At 42.5% G+C, this 24,554-nt stretch overlaps 3 protein-coding genes across 3 annotated transcripts; 1 reads left to right on the top strand and 2 right to left on the bottom strand.

Moving 5' to 3' along the window:
* The first annotated feature begins 147 nt into the window (after positions 1–147).
* zgc:101583 (uncharacterized protein LOC494104 homolog) lies at positions 148–5,829 on the top strand. The gene is made up of 6 exons (XM_056273246.1): positions 148–356; positions 714–846; positions 2,449–2,505; positions 2,846–2,936; positions 3,207–3,367; positions 4,472–5,829. The coding sequence occupies exons 1-6, from the start codon at positions 159–161 to the stop codon at positions 5,074–5,076; spliced, it is 1,245 nt and encodes a 414-aa protein (XP_056129221.1). The 5' UTR covers positions 148–158; the 3' UTR covers positions 5,077–5,829.
* A 53-nt stretch (positions 5,830–5,882) lies between these two features.
* Positions 5,883–7,165, bottom strand: timm8a (translocase of inner mitochondrial membrane 8 homolog A (yeast)). The gene is made up of 2 exons (XM_056273258.1): positions 6,961–7,165; positions 5,883–6,607 (listed from the first exon to the last, which is right to left on the bottom strand). Exons 1-2 carry the CDS (start codon positions 7,069–7,071, stop codon positions 6,446–6,448), a joined length of 273 nt encoding a protein of 90 aa, XP_056129233.1. The 5' UTR covers positions 7,072–7,165; the 3' UTR covers positions 5,883–6,445.
* A 206-nt stretch (positions 7,166–7,371) lies between these two features.
* On the bottom strand, positions 7,372–24,339 carry btk (Bruton agammaglobulinemia tyrosine kinase). The gene is made up of 19 exons (XM_056273234.1): positions 24,296–24,339; positions 20,170–20,223; positions 19,701–19,860; positions 19,427–19,531; positions 17,117–17,198; positions 16,658–16,783; positions 16,477–16,541; positions 16,195–16,382; positions 15,099–15,161; positions 14,944–14,998; positions 14,676–14,755; positions 14,223–14,350; positions 14,013–14,084; positions 9,291–9,462; positions 8,932–9,151; positions 8,695–8,759; positions 8,491–8,609; positions 8,234–8,391; positions 7,372–7,819 (listed from the first exon to the last, which is right to left on the bottom strand). Exons 3-19 carry the CDS (start codon positions 19,839–19,841, stop codon positions 7,748–7,750), a joined length of 1,911 nt encoding a protein of 636 aa, XP_056129209.1. The 5' UTR covers positions 19,842–19,860; positions 20,170–20,223; positions 24,296–24,339; the 3' UTR covers positions 7,372–7,747.
* Between the last annotated feature and the right edge of the window lie 215 nt (positions 24,340–24,554).

Genomic DNA, 24,554 nt, shown 5'->3' with positions numbered 1-24,554 from the left:
TTTAGAAAGTTGGTGTTGCCGCGATATTATCATGTGAATATCAACTCGCAGTACCTCGGTTCAAATGTACATATTTTATCCGTAATGACCCTGGCGTGGCGGTCTACATAACTCGCAGAGTATTAAATCAGGAAGTGCCGAGGTGATTGCTTGGTGTTATGCTAAAATCCGCAACTTTCGAAAATTGTGACGCCACTTCTACAGTCGACACTAGATGGCGTACCGACCCCCCTCCCGGTCTGCGTTGGTTAACAGTGGTAACAATTTTGGACGGTCGCCGATTATGCGACAACACTTGTCAGCTGCTCTGCTACGCCAAGTCTGTTAACGAAAACCAATGGGTTGACACGAGAAAGGTATGAAAGCTCAGCTTCCTTGTCAAATGTTGGCTTAACGATGATAGCCTATTGGATTAAGCTGGATTTAGAAGGCAGTCATAAAATATTGCTTTTTTTAAATGTCTTAATAGTTTGTTTTAAAATGGAGGTTTTTTTTTAAGCGAGTCACTGTTGAGAACGAAAGGCAGACCATCATGTGATCGTCACTTGTGGTTGCAGACGATGTGTTGCGCCCATGGATGTATGAAGAGAAAGTATGAATAGTTCTCTATACAGCCCTGGTCGATCCAACTTCAGAGTTCACGAACGGCTTCGGTTGTTTACGTGAGAGCATTTTTTAAACTCTATTACATAAAATGTTAACGCCTTTTCCAGATGGATGCAAACCGCTTTGATTTCTACATTGGTCTCTCTCTGGCGTTGAGCTCGAGTGTTTTCATCGGAACAAGTTTTATCTTGAAGAAAAAAGGCCTGTTAAGACTAGCCAGCAAGGGTTCAATGCGAGCAGGTGAAAACACACAACGGCACCAAGTTTTGTATGACAATATGCCTGTTAAAATAAGAAACTACTGTTTGTCCGACTTAATTAATGTGCAGTCATATATGAGTACCCAGGTGTACAGTGCCTTGCAAAAGTTTTCATCCCCCTTGATAGTCATCACTAATTTCTGGATTATAAAAGATACTTACACATATGTTCCTAAACAATATAATTTTTGTGAACCCATAAGCTCTAACAACATGTCCCCAAAGCCAGAATAAGTTGTTTCGCTGACTTTTTATTATTAAAAACGAAAATATAGTGCTTGCACAAGTATTCAACCCCTTGTGCTCTGAAAGTTCCAAATTTACAATAATGACAAATTATTCCTAAAACAAACTTAGATTAACACAACTGAACATAATCAGTGTGCACCTGTAAGATATTAAAGTGATGGTCTCGTTTATGGGTATAAAAAGCACTATGTGAAAAGTTCATTAGCTGGGCGTGAACTCCACCAGAAAATGAAGACAAAGGAGCATAATACTGAAGTAAGAGACAAAGTGGTTAAAATGCAGAAGGTGGGAAAGGGACACAAAACAATATCTCCAGTGTTTGGATGTCCCATGGAACACTGTTGGATCCATTGTCAGAAAGTGGAAGCTGTATCACACTACCCAGACGCTTTGTAGGGCAGGCCATCCCTCAAAGCTAAGTGTCTGAGCAAGACATGGGCTGGTGAGGAAAGCCACAGATGATCCTGCAATCACTTTGAAGGAGCTCCAGAGGTCAGTGGCTGAAACTGGAGTAAATGTACATGAGTCAACCATATCACGGGCTCTCCATAAATCTGGCCTGTATGGGAGAGCGGCAAGACAGAAGCCGTTGCTCAAAACTATATATATATAAAAGCATGCTTGGAGTGTGTTACCAAACTTGAGAGAGACCCAGTTAGGATGTGGGTAAAGTTTTGTGGTCAGATGAAACAAAAGTTGAGCTTTTTGGCCAAAAGCATTATGTGTAGCACTGCTCATGCCCTAAAAAACACCCTTACTACAGTGAAGCATGGCGGTGGCAGCATAACACTATGGGGTTGTTTTTTATCTGCAGGCACTGGGAACCTTGTTCAAATTGAAAGAAGAATGGATGGAGCTAAATACAGGGAAATATTGGAAGAAAACTTGCTGCAGTCTGCCATAAAACAGAAGCTTGGGAGAAGGTTCGCCTTCCAGCAGAACAATGATCTTAAGCACAAGGCTAGGGCAAACAATGGCATGGCTCGGCAACAAAAAGGTGAAATTTTGGAGCGGCCAAGTCAAAGTCCGGACCTCAACCCCATTGAAAATCTATGGCACATACTGAAAATCACAGTCAAGAGGTGCCATCTCACCAACCTACAAGACCTGTACAAATTCTGCCAAGAAGAATGGGCAAAAATTACTTCAGAAGAATGTCCAAAGCTTGTCCATACTTATGGGTTCACAAAAATAATATTGTTCAGGAGCACATGTGTGAGTATCTTTTATAGTCCAGAAATTAGCGATGACTATCAAGGGGGTTGGATACTTTTGGAAGGCACTGTAGCTATTTCTAATGCATCTTTAATGACTTTTTTTTAAAATCTCATAGGTCAAGGGGGGTATGCTTACCTGAAAGAGTGGCTATGGTGGGCAGGACTTATTTCAAGTAAGTTAAACTTGCATGCTAAATTATGATAAACTTTAATACTTTGTTCACAGCATGGCACAGCCCAGTCTTACCAGTCACCATACTTTCCAACATTGCAGTCATTGTTTTCAAATGGAAATGGGATTTAATGTGGGTTTGGCATGTTTGCTGGTGATTTTGTCAGTAGATGCAACACCCACACCAAACCCTTGAAGCACACATTCTTTAGTAGAGCACATTTGCACATGTAGGTTGGTAGAGAATAATTTATCTTGCCAATTTGCCAACCCCAACATTTTTGTAATGCACTTCCTTTTTCAAAGGCACTGCATGCTAATGTTTTAGGACTATGTTTCAGTGGGAGCTGGAGAAGCTGCTAACTTTGCTGCATATGCATTCGCACCTGCCACATTAGTGACACCACTGGGGGCCATGAGTGTACTTGTAAGGTAAAAGTCTTTTGGTGTCAGTTACAATAGTTGACCTCAGCTTTTCACACCTCTCTCTTTGGCTGTCTTGTGTCACTCTTGAGGTGCAACACTTAAACAGAAATGCATGAATACTGATAACACATTAAAGTTTGTCCTGTGTGCAATAGCAACACTCATGGCAACATTCAGCGTGTGACTGTTGAATTCACACCTTGATATGATCATTTGGCATAACACGACATGTGTTACATTTAAGATAACATACTTGTTTCTTCTTTCTTCACGCAGTGCTGTGCTGTCTTCCTACTTCCTGAATGAGAGGTTGAATGTGCATGGCAAGGTTGGTTGCCTGCTTTGCATCTTTGGCTCCACAGTGATGGTGATTCATGCTCCACAGGAAGAAGTAGTAGCCTCCCTCAGTGCCATGGCTGAGAAGCTTAAAGACCCAGGTATGGAAAGAGTAGAACACTTATAAAGAAAGTTTACACATATATTATCATTTGAGCAGTGCAACTCTACTATAATACTGCATATGTAGTTTTAACCCTTAACAGGGTTCGAAGATCCAGTAGTTGGTCGTTTGTTTGTTTCTTGTATGTGCAGTAATTTGAAAGGTATCATTTTCAGAAAATCTCTTTATATTGTGACTTACTGTGCGAAACCTAAAAATCAAAACCAATTAAGCCAAAGAATGAGAAAAACAGTGGATGAATAAAATGGCAAAAGAACAAAAGTTTGATGATGGGGGTGCCTCTGTAGCCAAATGATTACAGCGCATACCACATGGTCACAAACATCACCGGTTTGAATCCAGCCTTGACTTTTGTTGCATGTCGTACCCATCTCTCTCTCTCTCTCTCTCTCTCTCTCTCTCTCTCTCTCTCTCTCTCTCTCTCTCTCTCTCTCTCTCTCTCTCTCTCTCTCTCTCTCTCTCTCTCTCTCCCATTTCCTGTCTGCCTCTAATAAAAAAATAGCAATAGAAAAAAAATCTTTGATGTACAGGATGAACAGGTTGCATTTACACACTTTTAGTGAAAGTCACCAGGAAATAACAAATGTTTTTGGATAATCGACTAATTTGATGATTATTACAACTAATTGGCTAATCTATTGATTATTTGCAATGATCAATCGGCTTTACTCCAAGGATGTCATCAGCATGGCTTTACGGGGTTTGGCTCTCATGATGAATGAAATGTTCCCACATAACCATGTCTAGTTTTTATATTATCAAAACCAGGAAAACACATTTCTGGGGCCAAGTGTTCGAAAGATAAAACAGCCATTTCTATGGTATGCCCCAACACCCCAGTATTACTAATGACCCCTTCCACATTGATCCTTGGCTGTTTGAATATCTGATTTAGATCAGTGTCATGTGCTGACATATACCGTTTGCATGTAACTGGCTCTACTTCGGTCACTTTGTGGTGGTGAGGTTTTTACTTGGTTTGATTAATAATGCCTCAAAATGAATATCCTGATAAGTGGTTAGAATCCTGTTTTTTTTTTTTTCAAAGAACACTCATTCATTATTTCACACTCCCATTTAGGTTTCATTGCGTTTGCTGTTTGCATTGTGGCATGCTGCCTGGTTCTCATCTTTGCCGTGGCCCCACGATATGGACAGAGGAATGTACTGGTCTACATCCTGATCTGCTCAGTGATCGGCTCCCTCTCTGTGTCCTGTGTCAAGGGCCTGGGTATTGGCATTAAGGAGCTGTTTGCTGGGACAACAGTCCTGAAGGAACCCCTATTCTGGTCCTTGCTAATCTGCCTGGCGGTCTGCGTCAGTATTCAGATCAGCTATCTGAACAAGGCCCTGGATGTATACAACACCTCCATAGTTACACCCATCTACTACGTCTTCTTTACCACCTCTGTCATGGCCTGCTCTGCCATCCTTTTCAAGGAGTGGTTGCGTATGACAACTGATGGGGTGGTGGGCACTATCAGTGGCTTCCTCACCATCATCTTTGGAATTTTCCTCCTTCATGCCTTCAAGGACATTACTTTTACATGGGACTCCCTGCCACTGTACCTGAGGAAGGGGCCACAGGGTTACCCCTGGAGTACCCAGCCTTATGTTGCCCTTCCCAGCCATGAAAGCCAAGCAGAGGATAAGATAAAGCAGCCTAAAGATGGGGGTGACAAATGAGGTTACTCTCCAGAGAGGAGAAACAGCAGCTCTGTTACTACTTAGACCACAAGCTTTACAATGTGCCAAGTTAAGCAATTTCTTTACTGAATTTGGATTGACAATTTGCCTTACATAATGAAATATGCACTGGATTATATGCACTTTTTTATTAGCATGCTGTTATGTACCCGCTTTTTATTACAGCAAAACACATTTTTGGCTTTCTCTTTTTACTGTTACAGTGACATCACCAAATCATTTTACTATGTGCAAGACAGGATAGTAACGTGTTTAGAATCTATACTTTCATAACTTGTTAAAACTACTGAGTGTCAATGAAGTGTGCTGGTATCAAGTTATTTGTGTAGCCTTATCAATTCCATAGTAGGCCAATATAGAACTATACAATCTTTGAAATCTATTAATTGCTGTCAAGCTAAGATTGCACAGCATTTAAACCAGCTTGTTTTGACTATTACCTATACATTTCTGTACTTTTAACCTTCATGTACTGCAAAAACCTTTTATGAACTTCCTTTGTGGCTAAGGTCAATGTAAAAGCTTTAATATAAATGAATGTGGTTCATCTCGATGATAAAAGTGTTAGTATTTTGACAGTTTTTGTAATACTCAGTATTTTTCATTAGTTTTCTGAAGAACCTCAAATGGTTCCACAAAGTCCAAATTCCTAACTTTCTCAACAAGGTAATGGTACTATTTTTGTTAAACAGCAAATGTTAATTAAATTAAAATGTAATAATTACAATTTTGTGACTAAACTGTTATTTTAAAAATAATAAGACAGGGCAGTTGACATTTCCTTTATTAGATATGAACATTTCAAACGCTTTTTTGTGTGTGTGGCGATACATGATTATGCCTCTTCAATCCATACACTCTTTGGCCTCCTATTGAACAGAATGCAGAGAACTCCTGGTGACCGTCAAAAAAGAGGCAGACTGAATGTCCCTGATGTTGGGTCTTGCCCACGACCCCATGTACTTTTGCACTTTACTTGCTAGTGACAAGTAGGTGTCAGGATAACCCAGCAAAATTGTACAATGGCCAGTGAAGGGACTCGACATCCGCGTGTGAAATCCAACTTAAGCAAAGAAAATGGTAACATGAAGTCGTCACTAGCAAATTGACCTTTCCATGCCTCACTGAGTGGGGTAGAAACCTGCCCAAGACCTGAATGAGTCACACTCAGAATATATGGCATTAGCCTGAGGTATTTGTATCAAACATAACACTTCATGTTCCTTTCTCCGGGTTGATGGACAGTTCTCACATTGCTCCGTACAGATAGCTGGCAGGACCAAAGGGCCATGTCTTGGATCAGTAGCTGTGTGTATCTGTTTTGTCAGTCCTTGAAGGGGCAGAGAATTTAGTCTGACATGGTCTCTGAAAATGCCCCTTTACTCCTCTGGGTCTGTTCAAGTCTATTAAGGATGAACTGGCTGGTGTCGATAAATCGCTCAACGCAGTTAACAAAGCACGTTTCTGTCCTGGAGTCCAGCTTTGGCCCCGGTTTATCCATGCATTTATCCTAGAAAGAGGTGGAAAAAACATGTAAATTATACCGAACAGTGTGACCGCACAAGCTATTTGTATAACTAATTTAGTACAACTGGGCTCAATCGGTTCATGTACTGTAGACGTCATCATGTCGCCACCAAAAACCACCAGCCAGTCTGGTGGTGGTGTTTTGTTTGGGGTTTTTTTTTTTTTTGGTAAATACACCTGGCAAAGATAAAGTCTTACTATTACTCAGATAATACAGAATATGCGTGTAGGGCCATTTTCTACATGCATGAATCGACAGACGACCGATAAACTCTGCTGTTAATTCACGTTACGTGTAACGCGCTAGCTGGAGAGCTAACGTCAGGCTCAACTTACCCAGCAAACCTCCGTCATCTGGTGCACCAGCTGCTGAAATCTTTGTTTCTGAGACTCAATTTCTATGAAGTGTTGAAGCTGTGGATCCGCTGTCGCTCCTTGACCATCCATATTTCAACAGAGACGGGTTGTTTGTCAACGGCTCCGTACGGAGACTTAATTACGAATGACTGAATAGTTCCTGACCTTCACGTGTGTGAATAGACGCGACAGGAAACAGGAAGTGGCTCAACCAATTACGGAGCACGATTTGGTGGCGGCGCCCTGCGTCCATGCCGGGAAAGACAGACAGACAGACAGACGGACGAACTGATACGCCTTGCGCAGTTCATTACAAGAACAATACTCCTTTTCGCTCTTAAAGTCAATATTTCCCTTAATGATTAAAATGTCTCCACACAGTTTACAGTGACAAAAGTTTAATTCCAACATGTTTAATAAAATACACATTTATGCTAACATTTATTTATGCTTGATGATGAACTTATTATTTTTAATGAATAAAACATAGATTACATTTCAGATAACATTCATTTTACCCATATAATACAAGCAATGCATTCACATTACAGAGGATTTCAGCATGGGAGCACAATATGAGGTTCTTTGAGTGAATTTCTTGGAGCTGTTTTAATGATTGTGTTAGTTTATTCAGGTTTATCCATGAAGAAGTGTATGTGGATATGGGAGAGAAGCAATGAGTCTCGTGTGTGTGTGTGTGTGTGTGTGTGTGTGTGTGTGTGTGTGTGTGTGTGTGTGTGTGTGTGTGTGTGTGTGTGTATAAGATCTACTGGAGCTCATATAGCAAGTCCTGAACAGTCGACACCAGCTCCTGGAACGTCGGCCTCTCATCTGCCCTCTACAAATACAACAGATGGAGAAAGGTTGCTGTTACATGTATATTTAGATTCTCAGATAACATAATTGACTTCATCCCTCTATGAAAATTGATGTGTTGCTTATACAGAATAGTTTTACCTGATGGTCATGCATGGTCTCATAGATACTGAATATTTACTTATTTTTGTGTATATTATTAAATACAATCCCCACTAAAATCCAGGGTCCCAAATGTTTGGGACCCTGGCTACATCTGGTTTTCTTTTCTGACAGTTATACAGCCATTTAACAGGGGAGTGTTTAGACTTGGCACAATACAAATATATGTTTTACTACTTGGCAGAACAGAAAATCAGCAGTATTTGGGGGTCCCAAGGAAAGGACTTGGGAACCATCACACGGTGTTATCCAAAGGTTACAAGGCCCTACTTACATCATGCCAACAGCTTGTCATGATGCTGTAGACCCTGTCATTTGCTAGCTGGGGGCGGTAGAGACGCAGGCCTCTGGAGACCTGATCGACTATCTCCGAGTTGTTTAGACGTTCATAGGGAAGGTGTCCCATGGTGTACACCTCCCACATTAGAACACCTGACAAAAAAAGACACATGAAATTGTATTGGAATTTAGATGGTTCATGAAATATAGTTTAGAAACTGTAGAAACACATCAGATTGCATGATTGTTCACCATAAGCCCAGATGTCTGACTTGCTGCTGAATTTACAATAGAGGAGGACCTCAGGAGGGGACCAGCGAACAGGGAATTTGGACCCCGCTGAGCTTGTGTACTCATCATCCAGGACGTACCTGAGAAGACAGGGAGAAGAGTTTAATACCTTACTATTATGGAAAGACCAACATGTCCTATCCTTTCATCAGTGTATAATTTTACCTTGACAGCCCAAAGTCAGTCACTTTGACAGTACCATTGGAGTCTACTAAGCAGTTCCTGGCAGCCTGGGTACAAACAAAGTGATACTCATGATCTGTGTATAATTTTTGAGCATCTTGTAGCAGGTAAATGCCAACGTCAAAGATAATAACCCAAATTGACTTAAAACACAACATGGCACAGTATCGTGGTCATATAATGGACTAGGTGTTGCATACTGTCATCATTATCTCTCACCAGGTCTCTGTGGATGTACTGCTTTGACTCAAGATAGGCCATACCCTCAGACACATCCTTACACATCTCCAGGAGTTGAATGGAGGTTGGATGCTGCTTCAGGCCCTCCCTGAGGTAGGTTAGCAGACAGCCATTGGAAAGGAACTCTGTCACAATATAAATAGGTCTTTGTTTGGTGCAGACACCATACAGCTGAACAAGGTTTTCATGGCGGAGCTTCCTGGTTTGACCAAAAAAGAGAGAGGAATTACGGTTAACAGTGATATAACATGTGAGAACCTTGCTTTTCTGACACTGTGATACAAACTCACATGACTTTCTTCTTCAACGACAATATAAAAAGTCACCATTTTGCTTACATCATGATTTTGGCCTCTTCTATGAAATCATCCTCTGACATGGAACCTTCTTTAATCATTTTAATAGCAACATCATGCTGTCCCTGCCATTTCCCATACTTCACCACGCCAAACTGGCCATTGCCCAGCTCCTTGATGAAGGTGAGGTGGTGGGGATCAATCTCCCACAAACCTGAAGGGAACAGGAGAGAATGGAAAGGTGCTATCACATGCCATATATACAGATTACTACAGTTCGGGGAGAGGGAGACAGTGTCATGAAGCTGCAGGTTTAAAAGATTCTAGCATTACATGTGGTAATAATTAACATTCGCCACATTCATTGTACCAATGCAATGAGGAAACCACCAGTTCACCGGGCTCATACAACAGACTCATGTATTAATGCGCTGACTAATCAGGGTTCGACACAAAAACCTGCTTCAAAACCAAGATTTCCAGGCACGCCTGAGACTGGATGGTTAGAGTGCACACCACTTGGCCATGTTGTCACAGCCGTCTAGTGGCGAGCGGTCATAATAAGCTATAAACGCGGTGCATGCCCATGGCATTTGAAAATAACGAGAGAATTCCCATACAGTATAATAATGCAGCAAATTCAGGGGGGCAGTCCGGGAACCGCCACCGCCAAGACGCGAACCCATCTCTCCCGCACCGCGGGCATCAACGCTAACCAGTCGACTCAAGGGTCCGACCCATTAGCCAAGGGCTAACGTGTCTACTTATTCATGTACGTTACACCCCCCCTCCTCTCTTTCGGGAAGCGCACCAGCTCCCTCACGTCTATGGGCGCATGCGCTTCCGATGACCTCACGGTCTCACCATCCCACTTGTGACACCAATGCAGCGAATTCAGGGGGGCAGTCCGGGAACCGCCACCGCCAAGACGCGAACCCGTATCTCCCGCACCGCGGGCGACAACGCTAACCATTCGACTAAGTCCGACCCGTTAGCTAAGAGCTAACGTGTCTACTTATTCTACTTATTTCCAACTCGCATTGTCGCAGTCTGCCACATCTATCCTACTCACGGCAAAGCTGCCAAGCGTTCAGCTTACTCCGCGCATGCGCTCTGTGGTTCCCTGTGGGCAGAAAGGCTGGCTGTGAACCAGTTTATCCGGAAACACACATGCGCAACACTGTCACCTAGCTAGCTTGTTACTGTAAGTGTGCACTTGTCTGTCTTGCTCAGTTAGCTCATCGCCATACGTTTCAGTACTTGTCAATATGAGCGACAATTCGCACATTAAAGAGTCGTTACGTTCTGTCCCATTTTCTCGGAGGACTTTTGAAGAGAAAAATATTATTATTGCAGGAGGACGTCCAGCTCCCGAACTTGGCATCACAAACTCAACGAAGAATCTCGCCCGTCACTTTCAAGCTACCACATACGAAAAACATACATGGCTAGCTGGCTGCCCAAAGGTTAGCGAACTATTCTGCTGGCCATGTCTCCTTTTTTCTACAGAACGCACAGTCTGGACCACGGTAGGTTATGGCGATTTTAACAATCTCCATACAGCAATGACTCGTTTTTTTTTACCACTTCTGCGAAGCCCACCAAGGCTCTTGATGACATTGTTAGGAGACGAGTCCCCAGAGCTGCTCCAACAAGGTGGAATTGCACGTCTTGATTAGTGAACAACGCAGGTGAGAACCGCGATTCATTAATTGAACTTTTCAATTACATAAAAAATAATCCGTTGGACAGGGGCGAAACGGCCATTCTTTCAGCAGGGGGATTTTTTTTGCAATATTTCCAAGATCCCAAACTCCAGTTTCTCCTGGAGCTTTTTTTCTGATGTTTTTTGTCACACCGACGTACTTGTATTTGGCTTGAGAATATACAAAGAGCTTGGACATTAGTTATTGTGTGAGTCAAACGAAGAGAACATCGGAGCAATTGCAAAGACGGCGAGAAGCGTTTGACCGTGATTTTGCACAGGTGGAGAGGAACGGGAGAGCCCAGCGAAGAGGAGCAGAGGAGATCCTGCTGACAAAAAGGGTGCTTATCGAGATCTTTATTTCAAAGTGTTGGATACTGTTGATTTCCAAATGCAGAAGCGGCTTTCATCTCTGAAGAAGACGGAGTTTCTTTGGCTATAGGACTTTTCTCAATTTCATTTGTATGAGCAGACCTTTCCAGAGAGCGCACTTAACTCCTTGAAAGAAACATATGCAGTTTTTCGACGACGTCCTTTTGCGCGGCGAACTGAAAGTATTGTAGCGAATTCGGGTGACAACGCAACCACAGGAACTGCCGCGGCCGGGAAGCGAACCCGTGTCGCCCGCACCGCAGGAGGCATCGCTAACCGCTCGACTAAAGGGTCACACCCGCGAGCCAGCGGCCAGCGTGTCTTCTTATCCATGCACGTTACAGTATTGTATGCGTCGCCTCAACTGGCAAAGAGAAATGTCCCCGAATTGACGTCTTTCATGCGCTCAAATGGCCTTTGGGATGGCATGGTCCAACCATTCAGACTGTGCGAATTGTTTTTAATTGTGCCATCTACCACTGCGTCGGTAGAAATAACTTTTTCGGCATTAAAAGGGATCAAGACCTACCAACGCAATGTTGTCGGACAGCGGGGTTTGACTGGCCTGGCAACGATGGCGATTGAAAGAAGAATGCTGCACAGAATGAAGACATCCGACAGCTTTTATGACAAAGCCATCACAGAATTTACAAAGAAGGATCGGAGGATGGACTTCGTGTACAAATAAGGTAGGACATTGTGCGTATTTTTGAGCGTTTTTTGTATCATGTTACATAGCTGCTGCGGGTTATTCTGGCCCGCCGAGGCCGCCACTTGTGCTCTGGTCCGCTGTGGCCTCTTGTTTGTTTATTATGTGGTACTGCTGTCTGTGATCAGTGAGGGAGGGAGGGAGGGAGGGAGGGGTGCGAGAGCATGTAATTTGCAGTAGTGGGAGGGGTTTGTAGCTGGCGGGCGGTCGTTCGTGCGTGCGTGCGTGCGTGTCCGGGTGGGGTGGGGTGGCGAGCGTAGAATACCCAGCTTCAAAGGTCGCCACTGCACCGTCGCTGGTTCGAATCCAGCCAGCGATCTTTGTTGCATGTCTTACCTCTCTCTCACCATTTCCCTGTCTGCCTCCACTGTGACTATCTAATAAAGGTATAAAATGTATTTAAAAAAAACCATGATTTCCAATGGTCGGCTATAAATTACAATCTCATAATACTCTTCTTACGAATACTGTATAGTAAACGTCTTCCACTTACTGAGCTTATATATAAAGAGGAGAAAATTTGTTTTATTCCAGAATAGGAATTTCACCATTTAAACGTGTCATATACTCTGACAGAATGAAGCCTGGGTACAGGCTGCACGGGCCATCACAGGGCCCGACACATTCACACCTAGGGACAATTTAGTACGGCCGAGTCACCTGACTTACATGTCTTTGGACTGTGGGAGGAAACCGGAGGTACCCGGAGGAAACCAACACAGACACGGGGAGAACATGCAAAGTCCACACTGAGGACGAGGACCCCCAAGGTTGGACAACCCCGTGGCTCGAACCTAGGACTTTTTTGCTGTGAGGCGACAGCGCTAATCACTGCGCCACCGTGCCACCAATTTATTACATTCTATTACATTATGTATTTCATTCATTCATCATCAGCCGCTTCTCCAGGTTTGGGTCACGGTGGCAGCTAGCTAAATAGGGCACTCCAGGCATCCCTGTCCCCAGCAACACCCTCTAGCTCCTCCTGGGGGATCCCAAGGCATTCCCAGGCCAGATTGGACATGTAGTCCCTCCAGCAAGTTCTGGGTCTACCCGGGGTCTCCTCCCAGATGGCGGTGCCCGGTAAACCTCCAAAGGAGGGCACCCAGGAGGCATCCTAATCAGATGCCCGAACCACCTCAACTGGCTCCTTTCGCAGTATTTACATTTACAAGATATGATCATCTTTTTTTGTTTTGTTTTGCTTTGTTTTTTAGTATTGGGCATTGTAAATCAAGTCACATTTTCTTTCAAGAATGGATATATGGCATTGTTTTATGAAGCAATTCCATTACTATAAGAGCCCAAGGGGATAGGATCTGTGGTTAGGGGTTAAATTGAAATTATGATGCAGAATGATGCCCCATAGCATGGGTCTTTTTAAACCAAAATCCTAGAATATTGGTCCAGGGTACAACATGGCAGTCTGGTCACATTGATAAAGAATTTCCCTGAAACCATATCAATCTAAACAAGCCCCAGAGGATACCAGCAATTGCATATTTTAAGTATTATGTTTGAGGTTGTTATATTGAATATGCAAACAATGAAAATGTATATCCTAAAAAAGCATATGCCCTCCTATTCCACTGAACTGTAGCTGCAGTGATAAGCTACTGTTATAAGAAACATGCAAAAAACATTTGCATGTTGTGCAAATACTGGGAATGAATGAAGATTAGCAACACACTAACACAATATTCAGCAAAATAATGCTCAACGCTCCCAACACACTAATCGAATTCTCTCGTCATTTTTCAGACTTAGAGTAAACAAGGTGGTGACATTATGGAGGTACAGAAATTGGTTGGATGTCACTAAAATCCTTGGATTTGGTGGGTGTTTGTGAACGGGGGACTTTCCAGGAAAAAGCCTGGACTTGATGACAGCCTGAAAGGAGGACTGATCAACAATCTGAGTTTGAAATCCAGAAAAATTCCAGGATTTTGGTCTAAAAGAGGTATAGACATACTCTTACCATAACCAAGGCCCGCTGTCGACGGAGGCCCTGCCCGGTTTGACACGATGTATTTCAGCCTGCTGACCATACCTGGGGAGAGACACCTCCAAGTCACATAGTTCCTATCTTCTTTTTTTTTTACCATAGCAATGACCACATTATGGCAAAGAGCAGATACCTGCGTGAAAACTGATGAGTAAGATATCAAAAATAATTTCAGTGATGTACCTGCTGCATTGTGCTGGTGGTAATTAATAAGATCTGGAATGCTGTTGAAATAATGCTTCTCGGCCAGATAAAACTGGCCTTGTTGAGTGGTGCAGATGTTGTAATGTCTGCAGCTTCCAGCAATCTCCCTACACAGAGGATAGACAACATCAGTCAAGAAGTAAATGCATTCGTCTGCAGTTTGTTAAAGGGGACTGAAGAAAGTTAATGTGCCTTTTGTGTTGGCCACAGTAGCTCTTTCTTACACCTAAACCATGGAAATCCACTGTAGATAGGTTAATCCTGGTTTTGCATGAACATCATTTACATTTCTCCTCCTCTGCAGGATACTGCTTCCGCTTTCATTAAGAACAGCTCTTCTTTTGATGTGTCCATTCACGAGCGGAGCTTGTAAATAGGCCTACTGTATAAAGGTGACACATGTGCCTGCCTGCCATCAAGTAACTTACTCACCCGCCACCCTTGCTGAACAGAGAGACAGTGTACTTCCCAACCTTGCTTGAATCCCGTACCAAGAAGCCTCCATCTTTGTTCTGAGAAGACAACGCACAAGCTGTAAAACAAGGAGCCTTTCATACCATATGTATGCAATAGACTTTGACTAATATGTCATTCCAAAATGCATTCAAATCATTTGGCCAATAAAGATAAAATGCAAGTTATTGTGCATATAACACAATTACATAAAAGATGTCCCATAAAGATATTTATTTCTCTTCACCTCTGTCTTTAGCAGGTTCTCTGCCTGGCTGCGGTTCATGCTCTTACAATACCAGCTGTGAGGAAGAGATAATACAGGAAATTATATGACTTGAAAATATACATTTGAATCCAATCATATATTTTTGAGACAAGTATTACAGTTTCTATACTCACTCATATCTCTCTAGCCCGCTTCCAGTCTCTGCAACATAATTACTAGGGATATATCCTTCTTTTCTGCAAAATAAAATAGGACAAACTGTATCAAATAGTGTATGCATGCATGGAAACATACACACAGAGGCATACAAATGTGCACACACATGCACTAATACGCAAATATTTTGTGATTATAGTCAATCTCGGCTGAACGTTAAAGGGCTCGCTGGTGTTAACGACCTAAACTCTACAAAATAAATTCATGCTAACAAAATATATTTCCTGTTTTTAATTATTTTATTCAAATGCAGTGTAACAAGATATATAAATACGAGAAACAGAGCCAAACAAGTCTTACAAGACATACTGGACTGATATTTGAATTGGAAAAAAAAAAAATTATTATTTATTTTATTTTTTTTACTTTGAGACACTTCATTAATCCCTGTAGGGAAATCATGCTCTGCATTTAACCCATTCTAGCTGTGTAGCTAGGAGGAGTGGGCAGCCACCGTGCAGCACCCGGGGACCAACTCCAGTTCGTCTTGCCATGCCTCGGTCAGAGACATGGCGTATAAGCCCTAACATGCATATATTTTTTGATGGTGAGGGAAACTGGAGCACCGGAGAAAACCCACCACAGACACGGGGGAGAACATGCAAACTCCACACAGAGGATGACCTGGGATGACCCCTCAAGGTTGGACACCCCCAGGGTTCGAACCCAGGACCTTCTTGCTATGAGGCGACAGTGTTAACTACTGTGCCATCGTGCTGTCCAAATATACCATATAATAGCACTATTTTTCACCTCTGAAAGGAGCAGATTGTTTGCCGTTGATGCCTCTTCACTCAGATCAACTAATCTCATGAGCTTTGCCTAAAATTGGTATTTTGCCATTATTTTGCTACGTAGTCAAGGGCAAAGCCTCACTTGTGACCTGTCTTGATTTCATTTTTATATCACACATATGTATACACACACACACGCACACACACACACACACACACACACACACACACACACACACACACACACACACACACACACACACACACACACACACACACACACACAAAATAACGTTATCCACGCTAACACACATCTCACCCATATTTGTCTTGAGCCCTCCACCAGTTAGGGTCCGACATCTCCAGGATGGTGTACTCCTCATCCTTCCTTAGCTCCAGGTCCTGGGGGGTCACGGGCATGTAGTCATACTCGGCTATCACTGTCATGTCGACAGACTGGGTTGGCTGCTCGGGTGGCTGCGGAGGTAATGGCCTTGCAGGCTTTTCCTGAGATAGTGTGAGACCAGAGGAGGTGTAAAGGCATTTTGTTCTGTGTATAACATACTGATATTATTGTACAGCATGACAACTGGATGTGTACCTCTTGTGGTGTTGGAGGTAGAGGCTTCCTAGATCCCCTTCGCTGAGAAGGTTTGGATTTGAAACCTGTTGACAAGATAATTTCATATTCTATGAATGGACTAGTTTAGAGTTAAGGTAATGTTATGCAGTTAAGTCCATTGGATACTTGGAACTAATTTCAAAGGCGACTGCTCTCTCACCATTCTTACCATCCAGAACCTTGCAACCCATAGCTTGTTTAACTTCCTGTTGGCAACACTGCCACATCCCATCTACCCAGAAACACGGGTGGTACTTCTGCATCAGATCCCTGTTGAAGCGCACCACTACACACACACACACACACACACACAAATACAGAGGTAGGAACACATTAACATTGAATAATCATTGGCATTCATATGATCTCCCAGATCTTTCATCACATAGGAATTGGATGATCACTGTGACACGTTTTGTATAGTTTTTCGTGTTGTGTTATGTTATTGTGAATGTTGTGGCATTACTGGGTACAAGACAAGACAGTGTACATTGCACAGATGTAGATACATATAATAATAATGATAATAATAATAACAATAAACTTTATTTATATAGCACTTTTCTAAACAAGGTTACAGAGTATACTAACTTGTACTGTTATACTAACATATACTAACTTTCTTTCAGCTTCTTTATCCACTCAGCACGAACTTCATTATTCGGTGCAAAGACGTACAATGGTCCTTCATCATAGATTATCTATGACAAAAATGGAAAAACAACAGCTATCAAATTTTTTTTTTGCTCATCCGCTCATTCATTCATTGACTGTACCCACTTCATTCAGTTCAAGGTGATCGGGGGCTGGAGTGTATTCCTGCAGGAACTGGAGGGAAGGCAGGGAAACATAGCCACTTTATTTTGTCATTGTATTCTTACAACGAATTTCTTCTCTGCATTTAACCCATCCTATTGTATAGGAACAGTGGACAGCTGCAGCACCCAGGGACCAACTCCAGTTCTTCTTTCCATTGCCTTGCTCAGGGGCACAGGCAGGAGTATTAACCTTAACATGCATGTCTTTTTGATGGCGGGAGGAAACCAGAGCACCCAGAGGAAACCCACACAGACACGGAGAGAACATGCTAACATGGATAAGTTTCCAGTCCATTGCAGGGCCCAGATACTCAATCTCTCAAACATTTTCATGTTTTTCAATCCATTGTTCAAACCGCTTATCCTACTCGGGGTCGCGGGGATGTTGGAGCCTATTCCAGCAGTCATTTGGCAGCAGGTGGGGAGACACCCTGGACAGGCCACCAGTCCATAACAGGGCCGACACACACACACACACACACACACACACACACACACACACACACACACACACACACACACACACACACACACATTCTCACCCAGGAACAATTTAGTATGACCGATTCACCTGACCTACATGGCTTTGGACTGTGGGAGCAAACCGGAGCACCCGGAGGAAACCCACACAGACACATGGAGAAAATGCAAACTCCACACAGAGAACAGCCCAGGACGACCCCAAAGGTTGGTCTACCCTGGGGATCAAACCCAGGACCTTCTTGCTGTGAGGTGCCTGCGCTAACCACTGCATCACCATGCCACCCATTTTTCATGTTTTGTTCCATCTAATTGTGATTTTAAGACCACGAGTAATAATTTGGGTTTTTTGGGGGGGGGGGTGTTGTACTTCAGCATGGCTGCAGATGGTATTGTTGGTGCATTGAGAGCATTCCAGAGAATATTGCTACGAATGTGAGAAATAATGGAAACAAAATCAAATGAACTCACGGCTGTAAAGTGATGGAAGAAACATGTTTCTTTGAGGTATTTTCAAGTATGTTGAATTATGCCTGCCAGATTGTCTTCTTTTTTTTCATGCCACCTTGTATTTGGCTTGTGAGTCAGGGCTGTAGTGGGAACACCTGCTTCACTGAAAGCCCCAAGCTCATCTTGGTGTGAGACTTAGTTTCACTTCTTATTATTGATTTGCACAGTATTAACCATTGAAGTACTGCAATGTTATATCTGCCATTGAAAGAAAAAAATCTTTCTGCAATATCTTGTCTATTCAAACCTACAGGCAGAAGAAAACACTGTCAAATAGGAAGCAGAGGGCTACTTTGCATGGTTTATAGTGACTGGTGAAACATTGCAGTACAATGTGACACCCTTGCTGTCACAGCTATGGTAAGATGACATTATTTTCTTGTTGACACCTCAAAAACAGCAAACATAACAACAGAGAGTGTAGGCTGGGCACTATCCAAAAAAGAAAAACAAGTTTAAATCGGTGAAAACTGATATTGGTGTCGTAGCTTGTGAGTTGCAGTGTAGTCAGTGACGTAGTCTCTGTATTCATTCATTTGTACAGTGCATCATTCATATTGGGTTTTTTTTTCCCGTTTCTCCCCATTGTACCTGGCCAATTACCCCACTCTTCCGAGCCATCCCGGTCGCTGCTCTATCCCCTCTGCCGATCCAGGGAGGGCTGCAGACTACCAAATGCCTCCTCCAATATATGTGGAGTCGCCAGCCACTTCTTTTCACCTGACAGTAAGGAGTTTCGCCTCACTGTCAGGTGAAACAGGTCGGAGGCGTAGCGCATGGGAGGATCACACTATTCTCCCCAGTTCCCCCTCCCCCCCGAACAGGCACCCCAACTGACCAGAGGAGGCGCTAGTGCAGTGACCAAGACACATACCCACATCCGGCTTCCCACCCGCAGACACGGGCAATTGGGTCTGTATGGATGCCCGACCAAGCCGGAGGTAACACGGGGATTTGAACTGGTGATCCCCATGTTGGTAGGCAACGGAATAGACTGCCATGCCACCCGGACACCCTAGACAGGTACTCATTAAGAGTACTTGTTTATATAAAGGTAACAGAGATGCATTTGTAAAATTACTCCATTTATGATTCACATGTACGTAAAAAAGAGTTGCTACCTGGAATGCATGGGAGCGTTCTGGTGGGGCATTGGCCTCTGGCAGCACCACCTCAACACACTTGATTTTATCTAGATCCACTGTTCCCCTCAAGCCCTTTCGTTTCTGATTAAAAGAAGGGGACATGTAACAGTACTTAAAGGATGAAATGAAGAGTGAAGTGGCCTCTCTCCTTCAAATTCTCTAACAAACATCAGTACGAGATGGGTGTTTCTAGATTGAGCTAAAATGAAGCAGGTAACGCAGTTATGCCAACAATAGCTCATACACCTACCCCTTTCTCGAAATCGTAATCATAGTAGGCTATTTTCTCCTTTGTGAGAACAAACAATCTCTCTTTGTAGTTCAAGGGGGAGGTCTTCTTCTTCTGCTGCGATCGTTTTATGAAGAGGTTTTCCAATATATTTTCTGACATGTTTCAATCAGGGAGAGCCCTGCATGGAGGAAGGACATAATGGACACTGAGTAGAGTATATACAAGAATACTCTATCTTAATAAAATTGATGAGAAGAGAATATGGATGTTCCCACTGTTTACTTTGTGGCAGAACCACCGTAGCCCTCCCATTTACACATAAACAGTCTCTATCTCCTATATGCTCCTAGCTGTTCACCAACTTCCACAAAGGTTAGCTTGGCAATGTAACAGAGCATTATGTTTTGTTGAACTTTCTAAAATCGTAGGGCTGGATTTCAGGGTTCTTTGGCTGACTTCACATCAGCTGCTTGTCGTCCTTACTTACCTGCTCCTCAGAGACTCAGAGCAATGCTGTTACAACAGAGGTAGGGCTGTAGATCTGGTAACAGATAAAGAGATGTGTCGATTATGAGAGGTATCAGTGTTAAACCATGCTTTGCATAAGCCCTACTTTTCATGTCAATAACAGCCCTTGTTTCCAGGGTTTCCTCCCTTGGCACATCTGTTTCCTTCACCCATGTCCTCTGGCTTTACTTTTCACTAGCCCGGCCCATTAGCCCACGGTCCTCGGCGTGCCCTGCCTGAGTCAGGAATCTAATTTCCATGTGGAAAAATGCTGCTAGGAATATATCCATTCATGATCATGATGGGATTTGATAAAAGCACCCGGCAAATACCGTACGTATCTTGCCCCAGTGTATGATTTAGCATCAACCCAAAGTGATAGGATTGTCACATTTTTCCAGTTCATCTCTCCACTTACTGATGAACACATGGGCGGCGCAGCTCGATTCATTCAAACAAAACTGTTTAAGATGCAGAGTCTACAGCATGCCAGGTCATTTCTGCAGTCCATGAACAGAGCCACATGCACTATTGCATTTTACCCGAATCACAGGATATGCAAGCAAGTGAATTAGCACGTATCTCTCTTGAACTTCCTTGATAAGCTTTCTTTACTTTGCTCTCGGCACTTGTCAAAATGAACATTGCGGTGAGTCCTCAACACAAGACAAGGCCCTTATTTGTACAGTGGATAGATAAAGGTGGCCAGGGTTTGACAGGGGGACATTCATGTCTATCAATTATTTCGGGATCAATTTAACAGACCCTCTGTTGTGTCGCTCTAAGAGCGCCCAAAAGGCTGTCTGAGCATCAACATGGAAAACATGGGAGAAAAAAAAATACTGACCCTTGATAGATAGCTTGACATGTTGGAGATACATGGTTGGCAACACTAAATCCATATCATGTCTCTAATCAGTGTTTAGCCTGTGCGCTGTGGTGGATGAGGCACCAAAATCAGACTGCCAGATAAAACGAAAAGCTCTAAATGATGTGGTACAAGTGAGCCGGATTTCAACAGTAACGGGTGTGAAGGCAGTGTAGAATTTGTAGAATAACTTTAGCTCTACAACCTTAACTACAGCCAAAGGTTGGACCATGCTTTTAAGTCCAAATAATGTATCGCACTATTTGCAGAAAACTGCTTTAGTTTCATTTTAAGCCGGACTGTAAGTCAGTTGGGCTGCAAACTCACCTTTGTCATGAAGGAGGATGGTTTAGCTCGCTTATGTTCTGTTAACCATGTTTTGCACACAGCATTGCAATTCAGCTCAGTTTATTTTCAGTCTCTAAGCACTTCCTCCTGTTCACTTGAATTATAACACCGCTAGCGACATCAGTCACCCCCTGCTAACCAAGAGTGTCATGTTTGTCCACACGAGCTTCACCTCAGAGACTAACAGAGGCTGCTGCTTTTATTTTCTCTCATAAGGTCCCCCCCCCCGCCATGTCTTCTATGTATTTTCAGTTAGCAGACATTTCCATCCAAAGAAACTTGGAAGAGAGGCATATATTTTTGTGCCAACCTTGGGTACAAAATAGTAATCATAACATAGTGAATGGCGGGTCATGAGAAAATAACGCAAGTGCACAATGAATAGATCGCCAACGATGATTCAAATCACAATTTACTGGTCAATACCACAAATAAGTATGACATTCATGCTTAAAGACCATCTATGGATTATGGTAGGCCTGGAAAACAAGTCTTTCTTTCTCTCTCAACAAATTTTGGGTCATTAGTTGAAAGTGCAAACTGTAAAAGTGGACATATACGTATGTGGGATCCATATTCAGGGTTGTGAATTTGTGTGGGCGCTTGATCAATGTGAATGCTACAACATGGTGGGACATGGCTTCCCTTGCTCTCCCTGCAGAGTAAATTCTCTATAAGCCCTTTGTAGGTGGCAGCTAGTCACATCAGTTTAGCTACAGCCCCCCCCTCCCTCTTTGCCTCTACCACTGCCCATGATCTAATGGGTGTATATATCCAGTCTCTCAAATTGTAACTGACTGTACACCATATTTTTTTATTAGGGTAATGAGAAAGACTGCCTTTTTTATTTGAAGGGTTGTGACTCACTGTAGCTGACAGACATATTCAAAGGGAAGTTGCATCAGTGTTGAACTGCAATACAAAGCAAGAAGAAACTCAGTGGCCATGCTGCATTCGAGCCTAACAGCGCAGTGTTTAAGTTCTCTGTTCCAAACTTAGCAAAACCTTTGAGGTTTGCAGACTCGTTCAACAACAAATATCGACCAATCAAGCACCATCAAAAGTCTCTTTCTTGCCATCTGATCTCTGGAAAATGAATAATGGAGAGATATTTTGGGGAGCTGATAAGCTACAGTGCTTAGGGAATATCCTGAACACCTCTGCATTCGACATATAAAAAGACAATTTCTCCAGGAAACATAGCTTTTTGAGCCCTTGCTTCATTGGGTTGGCCATTGCAAAGAGTGTTCTATATCTGTCTGTCAATGGGCTTGCAAAAGTGCCCATGGTACCACCACTATTAGTGAGAGGAAGAGAGGGCAGTGTGTTCAAAGCTAAAATTAGCCCATTGCACTGTGGCACAAAGGGAAAACAGTTCAAAATTCTGCAATCATATATCTCGTTGCACTTTTGTCCACTATACATGACAAAACAAGCTCTCCAATGAAAACACCAATTTATCAGGAACCCCTAAAGCTGCTCTATTAGGACGTTTCCTGACAGATAAGTCTGTGGTCCGCCCGTGTGTGTGTGTGTGTGTGTGTGTGTGTGTGTGTGTGTGTGTGTGTGTGTGTGTGTGTGTGTGTGTGTGTGTGTGTGTGTGTGTGTGTGTGTGTGTGAAAGAGAGAGAGATACCAGAGAAACAGAAAAAGAGAGCAAATAAAATTATTAAGATGCTTAATGGTAAAAGGGTTATAAGTTGTCAAAGTTTGTCTAACCAACAAAATAATAAACATGCAAATCATCTGCATGAATATAAAAAGTTAGAGGAAAAACTAGTTTTCAATGGTTATTTATAAAACCGCTGAAAGAGGGTTTTGTATTACCCTGCTATGACAAAATAACAATGTGGAGAAATACTTATTTGTTTACTTTTTATTTACTCAATCTTTCAGCAAATTGACTTGCTTATTACTATGACAAATTGATCAGAGTTTGCTTTTAATCTTGGTGTGCTTCTTTTTATCAAGCTTGTTCAACCCACCTGCATTATTAATCACATAACATACTTTATGTATTTTTAATTTTGGAGTTGGATGATTGAAGTTATTGGAAACCGTATCCAGGCAGCCACTATGCCATTGACATGCAATCAAAATTTGGTTTATCTGTCCATCCTATTAAGGCATGCAGGTGAGAGACTTATCCTGGACACTGTCATCTGCAAAAATGGCCACGGATTGAAAAAAAAAACTAGTACACTAACACTTTTCTTACATGGTGATGATGAGTAACACATTGGCTGCAAGTTAAGAGGAGTAATGACTCAAGGTGAGGTTAGGAGTAGAGAAGAAGAAAAAGCAGGTAAAAAGGTAAAAAACAGCAAAGATTTAAACTTGAAACTATTAGTAACATGTAACAACATGTTACATATAACACCCCAACGACAACATAACACAAAAACCATCTCACTGCTTTGCAAAAAGCACAGTGATGGTTTTTGTGATTATACTTTTCCTTCACATTGTGTGAAGGAAAAGTATAATTACTTCCATACTGAGACACATTTAAGAAGCACACATATTAAAGTAGTTATACTTTTCCTTCACATTATCAAATATAACAGTGGACGTTACATCATTTTAGCTTACATAACTTATCTTCAGTCCTTGAGCAGTGATGTGTGTGTTTGAGTGTGTTTTTTAACGTAGGGGATTCCTGTATTCAAATGTTATCAACACTCGTCGATTTTCATTCAGACACTTAAGCTACATACAGGGAAAAAAGTGTAATCATAATTTGTGCATTTTTAGCAGTACCATGCAACAGTGATCATCAGCCAAGTGTTTGTTCTAACTCCATCATAGTATCTATGTAAGTGGAGAATTGAGCTTAAAACCTTTTGACCTTTTCCTCTAATACTTTACTGTCCAAATTCTTCATTACTTACGTGGAAGCCAAGGATGGGAAGCACAATAATGGCATGGACCTCTGCCCTGGTAGCTTTTCTTCCATATAATGTGTGTTAGTATGTGCTGCAAGAAACTAAACCCCACCCATAGAGAGGAATTGACTCCACTTGCTTCCCCTTTTTCTTCCTGCTCATTTTCATATCATCTCTCTGGACAGTTTTGCAGATATGTTAAAGAGGGCTAAACATTAACACTGTGCAGTATCGGGTTACCAAACAGATTTAGACCATTTCACCT

Source organism: Lampris incognitus, chromosome 1, assembly GCF_029633865.1.
Source record: "Lampris incognitus isolate fLamInc1 chromosome 1, fLamInc1.hap2, whole genome shotgun sequence".
Taxonomy (NCBI): domain Eukaryota; kingdom Metazoa; phylum Chordata; class Actinopteri; order Lampriformes; family Lampridae; genus Lampris; species Lampris incognitus.
The sequence above is the reverse complement of the archived record's forward strand: the minus strand, read 5'-3'. Positions and strand labels throughout refer to the sequence as shown.

Coding starts and splice junctions, on each gene's coding strand:
- btk (XM_056273234.1), bottom strand. CDS start 19,841: ATGTCAGAAAATATATTGGAAAACCTCTTCATAAAACGATCGCAGCAG. Junction 9,463..14,012: donor GACAGCGGGCCTTGGTTATG/GTAAGAGTATGT, acceptor TGTTCCCTTCAG/GTTTGTGGGAGATTGATCCC. Junction 8,760..8,931: donor AGTACATCCACAGAGACCTG/GTGAGAGATAAT, acceptor GTTTGTACCCAG/GCTGCCAGGAACTGCTTAGT.
- zgc:101583 (XM_056273246.1), top strand. CDS start 159: ATGCTAAAATCCGCAACTTTCGAAAATTGTGACGCCACTTCTACAGTC. Junction 847..2,448: donor CAAGGGTTCAATGCGAGCAG/GTGAAAACACAC, acceptor AAAATCTCATAG/GTCAAGGGGGGTATGCTTAC. Junction 2,937..3,206: donor GCCATGAGTGTACTTGTAAG/GTAAAAGTCTTT, acceptor TTCTTCACGCAG/TGCTGTGCTGTCTTCCTACT.
- timm8a (XM_056273258.1), bottom strand. CDS start 7,071: ATGGATGGTCAAGGAGCGACAGCGGATCCACAGCTTCAACACTTCATA. Junction 6,608..6,960: donor AGATGACGGAGGTTTGCTGG/GTAAGTTGAGCC, acceptor ACCTCTTTCTAG/GATAAATGCATGGATAAACC.